A 12,428-nucleotide genomic window follows, 5' to 3' on the forward strand; every position below is an offset into this window, starting at 1 on the left:
TCTTGGAAATTTGGTGCACTAACAAGGGCTCGAGCACGCGACTTCTGCGAAGCCGTCCTGCTTCTTCACGTGTTGGTCTCATGTCAGTGACGAAGTTGTCCGACTGCATATATGTACAGGCAACAGCTTCCGCACTTTCCTCGCTCTTTACACCCACCACCATAGCATGTGCACCGTTAACACATTCTGAGGCATGTCACAGGCCAGTCCCTATCTCATTAAAGCTTATGCGTCTGTCTTCCATGGCTTTCGTGTCTACAGCAGAATTCAAAATGAAGGGTGCAATACTCATTCGTGGACCGCAGCAACGTCTGCGATCGCTCCCTGTTTACACAAGGGGCGTGGCTACTCACGGTTACACATCCCATGCTGGCACGCCTGGAAAGCCTATAGCCGATCTACGCGATAAACTCGCGTTTCCTTCTTACGAAAATTGCCCGGGTGAACATAGCATCGACGACAGATACCTCCGTGTCCAAGGGGCCGTAGCCACGCGTAAACGGCATTGGTGCTACTTTGGCGAGGTAGTTGACTATATGGTATTTGGACGGGTCCATTTGCACGTGAGAGATGCTTCCGGCCGCGTCGTACTTGCCTCGTTTTATGATGACGAAGATCGCGGGAGTCGCTACCTCAAAGGTGGCCGACTACAGAAGGGTGATACAATGGCACACTTGTATCCTTTCCGCCACCAATTCTTTGATGGTCAAGTCGGGTTCCGTATGGAGTCGACCAACCAGGTGAAGGTATGTTATGCGGCACGTACTGGAGAGCAGAGTCCGTGGAACACGGGTACTCACGACAACTACTGCCGTGTAGATCATCCCTTGCACTTTGAACGACCTGCGTTTGGCCAATGACAAGCTTCAGACTAGCCTTCCGATAACCTGTTGGGCCCCGGGCTGCAGCAACAAAGAGGATCTGCAGCTATGCAACAAATGCAAAACAGCGAGATACTGCGTGCCGGTAGTGATCGCGAATACACTCTTCCTCGATGCTGAGCTAAAACTGTTCTCATACAGGAACATCAGACGAAAGCCTGGCAGCGCAAACATGAACAGGAATGTCAGGCTCTCCGCGAGCTCAGTTGGTTCCTGAGTAGGGATTGGACGACGTTCAAGAGCCGGTTCAGCTTCTGATTCCCTATTGGTTTGTAAAATGGATGGCAACCAATTAGGAATGTACTTACCATGTATTCATGTTGGCGGGGGTTTGATGGTCGAGCTAAGGGGCAGTCTGTAGAGTGCTCTCATTGGTCCTGTGCGCAGTACTTTGATTTCTCTGACGCAAGTACGGAGTATCATGAGTTCCTGTATTTCTTCTGTTATTGTCTATTCTGAAGAGTCATCTCTTGACTCCAACGCACATATGTGGTGGCAAGGCCACGCAAGTCGCAATTGGCCACGATCAATCTCACAATGTGGCCAGGTTCGGGAACTTCAGATGTACCGACGACTACTGGCCTGCGGCACCCAACACATGTCATCTTTTGTGGCCCATCAAGATATAACACGAACACGAGGCGTCATGGGACGGAGACAACATATAAGGCGCCCCATGAAATAGTGCATGCCACCACGCGTCTGCAGATCCATAAGGCCTGCTCGACCTCTCTTGGCTACAGCACTCCGCCCCACTAGGTACGCCAGCCGCTCCCGATCGGACCATCGCGGCGTCATACTGACGCCTCTGCCACAGAGTCAAGTGATGCCGAAACAACTCGAGTCCCGCCATCAAAAGCGTTCTCGTTCCAACAACACGTTGGCAGACGCCTCGAAATCGCCCCACAAAGTTGATCGTGGCCGATCGCCACGCCCTTCCACCGGTCGGAAATCGTTCGTCAGACGCCGAAGTAGGACCCACTCTCCCTTCAAGCGCCCTAAAACACCGAAGAAGACGCTCGCTACGCTCGTCGCCCAAGCGCGATCTCCCAAAAAGCAGGAAAGGAGTCCAATGAAAACCGACATCGAAGAAGCGACGGGAGCTAACGATGCTGCTAGTGGTGCTGACACGGAAGTGACGAAGAGAGCGAGTAACAATGACGACAAAAAATATGCGGACCTTGAAGACTATTTCCCGCATCGAAGCGCATTTCCATCCCCGCAAACCTACAGGCGCTACCGCGATTCAGATGGAAAATGGACCACGGTAGCTGAAGGCTACCCGCAACCAATCATTCCGTTAATTCCGAAGTCTCCGTTGCTTGGGCAGAAGGACATGGGCATGGGAAAGGGGAAGGCAAAAGGAACAACAGATACACTCATCGAGGAAAGTAAGGCTCACCAAGAGTGGGCAGCTATGCGCCAACTGATCCTCACTTGGGAGGCCACAGAGATCGACGAGGAGGAGCAGTATGCCATTTTAGATGATTTTTAGCCGCAGACCTTCCCAGTGTCAGCTCGCCGGCTCTCGTGAGCCTTCGGTGATGCGCACGTTGATAAGATAGTATCGTTCAATCCACAGAGTCTGCAACGAGGTTTGACGCCACATAAACGTAAGATAACCTGAGGACCTTCTCCAGGCTGCAGAAAGCTATGCGGGATGAATCTCTTGTCCACACGAAGCATCGTATCGAGCACTCATAAGCAGCACAGCGCGATATCGGCCCGCTAAACTGGTGCTTTCCTCTGGCATCGAGGACAGATAGTAAATCGTTTGCCGCACAGATACTAGCAACGGACTGTAGTAGGTCACGTCGAGGATTTAGAGGCTTGTTAGGGAGATATCGAAGTACTCTTGCGCAGAACTAAAGCGACAACATGGATGATCCCTTCGGCTAACAACAGCGCATTGATGATTTCTACGGTCTTTCCTGAGCAGCTTCACGGCGCGCAGAGTCAGCCTGACGGCGGGGAAAGTCGACTCCGTAACCGACGCGGTCATGTGACCGAAAACACGGTGCCAGCTCAATAGCACTCAAATGCCAGCAGGTCTTCACTTGCAACTAATTCCTCCAGATCCCCCCGTCATCAAAAAAGGCTTTCTGAGCCCTAGGATTTCAAAAAATTCAACACATGGTTCCCAACACTAAAGATTCCTACCTGATCACTGGTGGAAATGGATTGCTCGGAAGACATATCGCGAAGATGCTGCTTGAGCGCGGAGAGACCTCTGTCGCCGTATTCGATATTGCGCCTTCCGCAGAGTCCGACGAGCGCATTATCGAGTTTCTGGGAGATGTCACAAATAAGGGTGATCTCTCAAACGCAGTGAAGAAGGTCCGTGTTCCATTTGTCGGGGTCAATCAGTCCTGCTTTGGTTTCATTACCAGAACCGCGCATTTCATTTTCATCATGTCCAACTTGGTACTAACGCGGAGGCTTTACATTACAGTGTAACGCGACGTGCATCTTCCATACAGCCGCTCTGGTTCAAGGCGCTCCTCGGGACGCCATGTTCCACGTCAACGTGCAGGGCACACAGCAGGTCATAGCCGTTGCGCGCAATTACAGTGTCTCCAAGCTCGTGTTCACAAGCAGCGCAAGCGTGGTGTTCGACGGCACCGACCAGGATGGCGTCGATGAAACCGCTCGATATCCTGAGACGCCCTTTGACGACTACAACGCGAGCAAGGCAGAGGCAGAGCGGTTGGTCCTCGCGGCGGACGAGCAGTACGATGTCGGTCTGAAGACGGTTTCGCTCAGGGTTGCTGGATTGTTTGGGTGCGCGCCGCTCGCGTTTTTGAAATGCGACGTGTTGTTCACATCATTTCAGCCCAGGAGATCGCCATGCCATCCCCGGTTTCATGAACGTGTTGGAATCCGGCCGCACGGGCATGCAAATCGGCAACAACCAGAACCTCTTCGACTTCACCTACATCCCCAACGCCGCCCTCGCGCACCTCCTCGCGGCTGATCGGCTCTCTCCGTCTCACCCGAAGTACTCGTTCGTCCACGGCGAGGCCTTCTTCATCACGAATGGCGCACCGATGCCCTTCTGGGACTTCCCCCGCGCGCTTTGGAAAGAGGCGGGGCACGTCCCCACGAAGATCACGGTCATCCCCCGGTTCCTCGCGATGATCATCGCGTTCTTCATGGAAATCTGGGGGTGGATCACGCGCACGACGCCGACATTGACGCGGTTCCGGGTGACGTACGTAACTACGACGCGATGGTGCGACATTACCAGGGCGAGGGAGGCGTTGGACTATGAGCCCAAGTATTCCATCGAGGAGGGGATACGCGACTCTGTGGAGGTACGTCGGATGCGGCTTATCGAGACGTCTAGCTTCAGCCTCATTGATTGGCCTTGCTGTTGCAGTGGTGGAAGGAGTCGCAGCAGAGTCGGGAAAAGAAACTCTGAGGAGATGTCGGCGTAGTGTGAATAGCGGTCTTACACCGGCCGTGCCGGCATGGCTAGTGCGAACCAGTATGCCCTGTATGTCCGCTCTCCGCGAGAGCTCACTACTGACTATTCATGATACCCGATGATCACGCCTGTGCACCGAGCGGTATCAAGCAGCATCGATCAACGAATCCAATCGTTATCAGTAAACCTGAACTCGAACGCACTTTACGTTCGCGCAGCCCTTAATGATCGCGCATCTCTATCGTTCTACTCGGTACGGGATCACGTAATGCCAGATAACGTCAGTACTGCGGATCAAAGGGCTAGCACGACCGTTCATGCATGCATGACTGTGCGAACGCACTGAATGCTCGAGAGACCGCATGCTCCCGTCGCCTCCATGGCTCATGACAGCTTCGCGATGCCTCCGGCCTTCGTATGTCCGGCACTCCACCTCCATGTGTGACCATACTTCCCTGTCGAGACGCACCGTCGAACATAACTTTGCTGCCGGGCAGCTCAACCTGCGCCGTTCTGGAGCCAGAACGATCGTACCCCAGGCACATGAGATGCTTCGACCTTGAGGTTAAACGTTGAGCACAAGGTTATGTTACGGTGTTTGCGGCCCATTCATTATGCAAGGCACGCAGAGCTAGAAGACTCCGGACATCTATCAAGTTCGACATGATCCGCCGGTGCATCCGAGAGATCCTTCCTACTTCCGCGGGCCGTGCTACGATGTCCCAGGTGCGATTGGCTATGTCTTTTCCACTCAAGTGGACAGATGCTTTCCATTGTTAACATCAGCGGCCAGTGAATGATGAACTGATCTGAGCATGGGAACATCTGGCCTCTCTGAGAATGTGCACTTGTTCGCGTGCTAACGTACATGCTATCCGTGCCAGCGTGGCCTGCACAAAGCACCTACCATCGTTGGCAACGCTGCAAGCTATAATTCTGTGCATAGCAGCACCTACGAGAATTCGATGTTCGGTTCGAGAAGCCCAGGAGTCAGCTATAAAACCTACGAACCTTGTTCGCACGTCGGCCGGTGACCGACTCTCGCGCATTACAACTTGAACCCATTCACCCGCTTTCGCGCGCGCCGGCATTGCATAAGTCAGAGTGATGAATCTCTACTGTGTATTAGACACTCTACATAGTCATACAGTAGACATGTACAACTTCATACACTACTTGCTGCTACACAACATTATGTATTCCTTTCTTTTGCAGTAGCGCCCGGGGACGACTCTATGGCAGATGGCAAACGACAAATATGCACAACAAGGTCAATAGGAATACGTCGGACGGGTGAACAAATGTACCGGCAAGAGCCCAGGGAAAAGCACAAACAATGAGAATGTGGTGAAACAGGAGCAGGTGGGGCCGGAGGATCGCGCGAAGCGGAGGAGCACTGGGGTTAGAACACAAGCAAACACTGCAACATAAACAGAAACAATGAGAAGAATGAACGTGCGATGCGGATGCGTATGGTACAGTTGGTGAAGATTCGACGAAGCGCATGTTGGGAGAGCTACCGAGGTGCGAAACGAAACGAGCGTGGCAGCGCATCAGATGCAGCAGGAAACAGAGACAAAGGAACGACGGCTATAGTTTTTGCGGCTTGCGAATGCAGTGCTGTTTGAGTCCCGAAGCCCAGTTGCCTAGCGACGACGAACGGCAAGCCGACTCCTCTTCCACGGGCCCAGGATCACCCATTCAGTTAGTGTAATGCCACGCAAGGCTCACGCGGCCGACGTCCTTGATGATGACCTGCGCCTGCACGCGGCACACGCGATCCGCCACCTCCCACTCGCGCCAATAAACATGGATACTCCCGTCGTCCTTACGCTCAATCTTCCGCAGCTCGCCAAAGCTCTCGCACCAGCGCACGACGGCATCGTAGCGCATCCGCCACTCGTGCGTTCGGCGCTCGGCGTCAGGGCTGCTCTGCGCGTCTCCCGCGTCGCCTTGCGGCAGACCGGTGATGACGAGCTTCTTTCCGCGCCGGCGCGCTCGGCGTTTGAGCGCAAGCGAGAAGAACGACTGCTGGCGCGGAGGCGAGAGGAAGGACGGGGAGGGAGTGCTTGGGGAAGGGAGTGGCAGCGTCGGCTCGGGAGGGGGAGAGGGAGGTAGAGTAGGGTGGTCATACAACGAATCCTTATGCGGTAATGGGGGCACGGACTGTTCGCTGGGCACGAAGGATGGAGATGTGGGCGAGAATGGATCGATCTCTGGCGGAGACGGACAGCGATTCATCGGGTCCGCGGGTGTGGGCAAGCTCGTGGCTGAAGAGGCAGCAGATGAAGTCGACGATGACGATGAGGTCGAGAACGACGGTGAGATTGCCATGGGGAGGGGAGGCAGCGGATTTGAGAACGAAGGACGGGGCGATGTCGCAGTGGATCTCGGCTCCTTCGTCACCGACAAGCGGCCCACCTCGCTCCCGTCGCGAGCTGCAATGCCGTTCGATGCCATCCCGGATGGTTTTGCCACTGAGCCGGATCGTCCTCTGGTGATGAAGCTGAGCAGGCGGTCCCTCTTTCTCCCAATGATGGGGGTCTGGGGGGGCGTGGCAGGCGCGAAGGAGCTTCCCGTGGGGGTGAATGACGCCGGCGCCGGCCGCGAAGCGATGGAGTCCAGAGACCACCGGGACGGAAGTTCACCACTGGCGTCATCCTGTGACGTCGCTAAAGGGAATTGTCTTTGTGCGCCCGAGGTCATGGGCGCGTACACCATCGGAGACGCCATCACGGTCGCACTCGAGTGAGACGAGCCGGAGGAACTCGAGCACGAAGACCCCAAAGCGAGCGTTCGCAATTGAGGGGACGAAGTTGAGGTGGTGAGTGCAGGCAGGATGGGCCTCGGTCGCTTTCTGAGGTTCTGGCTACCACCGGAGAGAACGGGCTTGATAGCTTCCCCGCTGCTTCGCCCTATGCTGGCGTTGGCGCTCCGATGTCGGGTAGACGCCATCGCCACACTGTCGGCTTCGATCACCTCCGCAGTATCAGTGACCAGAACCCCAGACCTCTTCTGAACGGGGGTCTGCCGGCCCTCAAGGAGTTCGAGGGTGGACGAGATGGACGGATATGTGGCGTGTCGCTGAGTTGCAGACGGACGAGGAAGCGTGTTTCTCGTCGTGGTCGCATCGCTGTTGCTCGGTTGCGGAGAACGTGGGAACGTGTGTGCTTTAGGCGAGTGAGGAACAGAGCAGGACAGGAGTGGGGATGATGGCGGAGTTGTAGAAAGTGTCGTCGACATGGTCGGAGACGGAGGAGGAGAGCATGAGAAACCGGACCTCAATGGCGAACTCGGCGGTGAGCTTGATAGCGGCACGGAGAGTGGTGCACGGGGCAAAAGAGGAGAGGGTGGGGGTGCATCGGGGACGCCTGTTCGAACCAGCGACGGGCGTGGAATGTCTGGCAAGGGCTAAGAGAAGTAAGGTCAGGTCATGTTCGGATACATTGACAGAAGTATGTCAAGATGCAGACCAGGAGACATTCCTATCGTGATGTTTGCCGACGCACATCGCTCACGATAGTTATGTCTCCCTTCTTTCGCACATCGTTCGCAACAGTCGCAGGGTGCGAATCAATCGCACAACCGCAGCAGGCGAAGGACCTCACCCGTAGCGCTCGTGTGACCTAGCCGCCGAAAACGGCAACAAGGCCACGTGCCACTGAGCGACCCGGACGCAATTCGGATGCTTCCGAAGAAGAGGAAAGTTAAGCGGCACCGATCGCTGTCGGCAGTCGAAGGCTATCACCTTGGCTCTTGAAACTGATGTCGCGTAGCTGCAGAACGTCGACGTCGCGACTGAACCGTCTCCGAGCGCGATGGACAGCGATGAGGCACAAGGGTTCACTGACCCCACCGACCACCGCCGCGAAGGCGCGAGACAGCAACACACCAAGGAGGAATAGCGACTCACTTTCTCACTGTATGCGCGCTGCTGAACGTCGGGCTTGTTCCGTGTGGGAGGCAATGGTGCACATCGGGGATCAGAGAAGAGCGTGGGGTCATACAGGTGCGGCATGCACGCATCCATGTCTTCTTCTGCGAATCCTGTGCGTCAGCACATTGCACTTCGCGTCTCACCGGCAAGACTGCTCACCGTCGTCGAACATTTTGTCCAGACTCACGGCAGAGTCGCCAGTCGCGTCCATCGCCCACCGGTACTCTGCCGTAATCCACTGGTGATCGTCCTCGTACGCGCTCTTCGCGTGAAAGTGGGCGTTATCCTCCGCCAGATCGTCGTCAATCTCTTGCAGACAAAGCTGAGAGAGTAGCTCGAGCTTCGCGCTGAGCTGGTCACGGATGCTACTGTCAAAGCTGCGTGTACTGAACGGCGAGTCCATGGCTGCAGGGCGGAGAGGAGTGAGACGGGAAGGCGCACTCCGGGTAGGGTCGTAAGATATACCTTGTGGGACGACAGCGCGGCGACGGGTGCAGGATCGAGATGCGTAAATGAGTGCGACGTGTCTCGAGGGTGGACCTTGACGCGCGCAACGGTGCAGGCACGCGAGGGAGGCGAATTGTCGGGGAAGGCGACGACGGGGAGGGAGAGGATCAGCAGGACCGGACATGGGCTGGGTATTTGAAGCAGGAGCGGCCAACTTTCGCTTCGCGTGCACTCGAAGAAGCCATCAATTCCAGAACATCCTCAATTTGCGGATTCTGAGATTTTTGCGCATGCAACCCTTTTGGGCGCGGACCTCGAAGGCCCTGCAAGCTTACCTAATCAGAACCTTCAATTCACCTCATCCAATCGGCGTTCCCCGATACCTTATATTGTGCTTAGCGCACATAAACATTTTTCCGCCCATGAGAGAGAGCGACGAACCTACCTGCGATGCCGGCATGTGTGGTACGGAGTTCGGAGTTCCCTGCAGCTAGGCAGAATCCTCGAGAGCGTTCTCTTCCTCGCGATGGACAGCCTCGCTTAGATGCCGTCGCACTAGCGAGGTGTTCGTTTTCAACGCTGGTGTACCGGGAAATTGACGGTGGACTTGGAAGAGTCTCGGATGCATGCCGGCATCAGTCCCACTCTCCGGTCAGCGTGATGGCATCGCTCGAAGCGCTGCTGTTAGCTTTTCTCACCTCACGTTTCTCTCATCCTTACGCAAGCTTGAACTATGCTCAACATGGCAAGCCTCTTGTGTCCGAGCATGGTAGGATCATAGTTTCCTTGCTACCACGCGAGGGGATCGAGCTGGACCCATCCGAGCATCGGTGCTTCCGACAGGTCGTTCCGGGCACGCTCCGCTACTGACACTGGCCAATCACTAATCCGGTCCCCTGATAATAGGCTCGACATCATTCCACCATTCAGAACATTGCCATTGGATGAGTATCTGCTTGTCTCATTCAGCATTCGTTCCCAGAGCTCTCGAGCAGACTCACCGAGGAATGTCGTAGGACGTGCTTCACCTCGGAAATGAACATGCGAGTGTGGCCGGCGTCCAGTCGATGTCCCACCTTACGGTGCGCAATCGTCGATAACTGCCCAAAAATTCTACTCGGCTTCAGTAGGAAAGCTCTTAGTTTCACATTGGGCCGAACTACCCACGATGTTGACGTTCGAACAGGAACGAACATTCAGCAGAGGAGCCGCGACAGCTTGACACGAACCACACTAAACATCCGCTTCTGGGTATTGCGATTGCCCTGCTCGTCGCACTGACGTCGGGGCCGGTCGGGCGGTGCCAATTGCGCTGCTTTCGAAGAGGCATTCACCTCCAAAAGGGTGCCTGCAGTGACCGGCGTTGGGGAAGTCGCGAGGCCTTCGAATTCGAATCGCCATTCTGGCTGCGCGCGCCACGGAAATCTGAGCGCTGCATCGGCATGTACTGGTCATGTGTTCGCGATTCTGCTTCCCGTGAGGTGCCCGTCGCTCGCGCAGGCAGGGATCGACTAATCGCCGTCGTCGTCAATTGCCCGTTTCAGTACGCGGCCGCGCTATGTCGACCCTGTCTCGTAATTATCCCTGGCGGGCCCTCCCTAATCCCTTTTGTCTGGAGACTGAATGTACGGTCATCTGGGCATCTGCTCGGGCAAGAGGCTGCGTGATGCTTTATCAAAGTGCTTCCTTGCTGGATGTTCAGATTCGAAGGCGAGAGGACTAAGAGCTGCCAAATCACATCAGCGTGGCTCGGTCATCAAACTTGCACGAGCCTTTTTTTTTCTTTCTCGAACGCTTGCTCCCCTCGTAAGGCCATGAGTCTTGCGCCACACCGTTCTGATGCCCTGCACCACCGCGGACAGGACAGCCAAGTCCTCGGACTTATGGAGATGCCATGCGTTGAAGGTCATTTGCTATATCTGGTATCATCCTATGCTGAGCTGACTACTGAACTGATCTGGACAGAACCTTCGCATTATAATCTCTATTGACCTATTCTAGTCTTGCCTTGGCAAATGTCCGTCCGGCCCTTTATTGATCCCTTGACATACCTCATGAGAACCCGACTTTTCTTCGCGGTTACTGTTGCATTGCAGGCCGCCTCGTCCCACCAAGCAACGTCGCAAATCTCTCGCTGTCGATCACGTCCCATAACGGCGTGATCGACTGGAACGGCGCCGCCTCCCTTCCGCCATACAAGTACGCAGGCAATCAAACGCCCCATGTGGATCTTGGAGTCCGGCGAGATCTCTTCAAGCAGGCCTTGTTGCTCGGCGGGGCGCACTCAGATCTTCTAACAATCTCCCCACGTGGATCTGCCACCGCTTCGTGCGCCCTGTCGGTGTGCTTCCGTGTAATGCCCGAATGGATCACTCGCACAGAGAATTAAGCATGCCCAGCTGGAAGGATGGTGAAGCAGGGCGTGCGAATGCTGCGGCTCATGATGGTCCGCATATGTGGCTCTCCGAGGTTCTCCCGCTACCTTCCCCTCCGTCTTGACAAAAGATGAAGTATGCGACAGATGCAGACCTTCCCTTCTCTCTCGAGCAGCCTCCCTCTTCCGTGTCGATCGTGATCGTAATAGATGATCATGGTTCAGTGCACCATATGCTCTGGCAATCGGAGTCCCCGGTCACGAAAAAGGGATAGTGTAGCATTGCCTACGTCTCTTTAGTGCATTATCCTGGATCGCCATGCTATGATGCATGATCAGCGGACATATTCAGGACGTCATGCATGGAGGCGAGAAAACGAGGCAATCTTGCCCTCCTTGGTCAGATTCTCGGCCGCTCGTAACACTCAGATACCCCTGTTGAGCGAGATGGGTAGGTTTGCCATGTCTGCGCTGTAGTCGGACGTGGCAGACTCGCATGCTCCTCGCTCAACCTGCTAGGTTGGCCTCACCATGCTCAGAGATACCGTCTGGGCGGATATCGCGCGTCGCACTTCCCGATCTCTCGTGAGTCTAGTTCCCAGCGCTGATACTCATTCGCTATTGATGAAATCGCCTAAACTGCTTTCGTCCGCGGCTCAGAATCTCACTCCGTTCCAAAAGCGGACTGGATATCGGTGTCCTCTGCAATTTCACATCTCTTCCAGGGCTCTCTTCCTTATTGTCATCTATCGCAGTCCCGCTGTGGCACCACGTTCATCCTGCGGCCTCTCGTTGCACAGAATGAGCATGCACGTGGGTAGTATATATCAAGAGTGACGCGGGAAGATGTCAGGAATCTGTCTGCTGACCCCGTCTATGATGTTAATTGCTGATTTCGAATACGTTGTGTAGGTTGCGGATGAACAATCACGCATCCATCTTCGGAAGCTATATAGCAGGGCAGCTAGCGTGCAAGGGTTCTTTCACTACTAGTGCGAGTGCTGTGCGCTGACATCCATTTGCTGACGATCGAGTGATGCTAACATCGCTGCAGGTAGCCCAGGCAATGATCGTAAAGTTGGATCTCATTGGGCGCGACTCGGTTGTTAGTAATGCTTGCTAAGCTCAATCCTACCCTTTCCGGCTGCCTGGTCGTCACCTTCTCAGCTTTGAAGTCATGGATGTCGTGGTGCCGTTCTCACAGACGATGTTCCCCGCTCAAGCGGACACACACCCTCTCTAACTCATACCCTATCGCAACATGCGCCTCATGGATCCGCAATCTCAGTTGTTGCTGTGACCCAGAAGCTCGAAGGATTCTGAGATAGTCTCTCGTCATCGTATGATATTCGTTCGATGAGG

General features: G+C 55.1%; 5 protein-coding genes across 5 annotated transcripts; 3 read left to right on the forward strand and 2 right to left on the reverse strand.

Annotated features, from left to right (window-relative positions):
* The first annotated feature begins 171 nt into the window (after positions 1-171).
* On the forward strand, positions 172-1,362 carry LAESUDRAFT_673310 (uncharacterized protein). Its single transcript, XM_040905519.1, has 4 exons — positions 172-191; positions 262-746; positions 820-966; positions 1,023-1,362. Exons 2-4 carry the CDS (start codon positions 273-275, stop codon positions 1,137-1,139), a joined length of 738 nt encoding a protein of 245 aa, XP_040768260.1. The 5' UTR covers positions 172-191; positions 262-272; the 3' UTR covers positions 1,140-1,362.
* A 3-nt stretch (positions 1,363-1,365) lies between these two features.
* LAESUDRAFT_428491 (uncharacterized protein) lies at positions 1,366-2,798 on the forward strand. The gene has a single exon (XM_040902424.1). It carries the CDS (start codon positions 1,570-1,572, stop codon positions 2,374-2,376), a length of 807 nt encoding a protein of 268 aa, XP_040768261.1. The 5' UTR covers positions 1,366-1,569; the 3' UTR covers positions 2,377-2,798.
* A 145-nt stretch (positions 2,799-2,943) lies between these two features.
* Positions 2,944-4,599, forward strand: LAESUDRAFT_673313 (NAD(P)-binding protein). The gene is made up of 4 exons (XM_040905520.1): positions 2,944-3,218; positions 3,334-3,662; positions 3,715-4,195; positions 4,261-4,599. The coding sequence occupies exons 1-4, from the start codon at positions 3,015-3,017 to the stop codon at positions 4,300-4,302; spliced, it is 1,056 nt and encodes a 351-aa protein (XP_040768262.1). The 5' UTR covers positions 2,944-3,014; the 3' UTR covers positions 4,303-4,599.
* Positions 4,600-5,359: 760 nt separating this feature from the next.
* On the reverse strand, positions 5,360-5,948 carry LAESUDRAFT_428485 (uncharacterized protein). Its single transcript, XM_040902423.1, has one exon. The coding sequence runs from the start codon at positions 5,860-5,862 to the stop codon at positions 5,542-5,544; it is 321 nt and encodes a 106-aa protein (XP_040768263.1). The 5' UTR covers positions 5,863-5,948; the 3' UTR covers positions 5,360-5,541.
* Positions 5,949-6,009: 61 nt separating this feature from the next.
* Positions 6,010-8,648, reverse strand: LAESUDRAFT_711678 (uncharacterized protein; the record flags this gene model as incomplete). The annotated part of the gene is made up of 4 exons (XM_040906855.1): positions 6,010-7,719; positions 7,818-7,934; positions 8,222-8,355; positions 8,405-8,648. 4 exons carry the CDS (start codon positions 8,646-8,648, stop codon positions 6,010-6,012), a joined length of 2,205 nt encoding a protein of 734 aa, XP_040768264.1.
* Between the last annotated feature and the right edge of the window lie 3,780 nt (positions 8,649-12,428).

This window comes from Laetiporus sulphureus (assembly GCF_001632365.1).
Source record: "Laetiporus sulphureus 93-53 unplaced genomic scaffold LAESUscaffold_5, whole genome shotgun sequence".
Taxonomy (NCBI): domain Eukaryota; kingdom Fungi; phylum Basidiomycota; class Agaricomycetes; order Polyporales; family Laetiporaceae; genus Laetiporus; species Laetiporus sulphureus.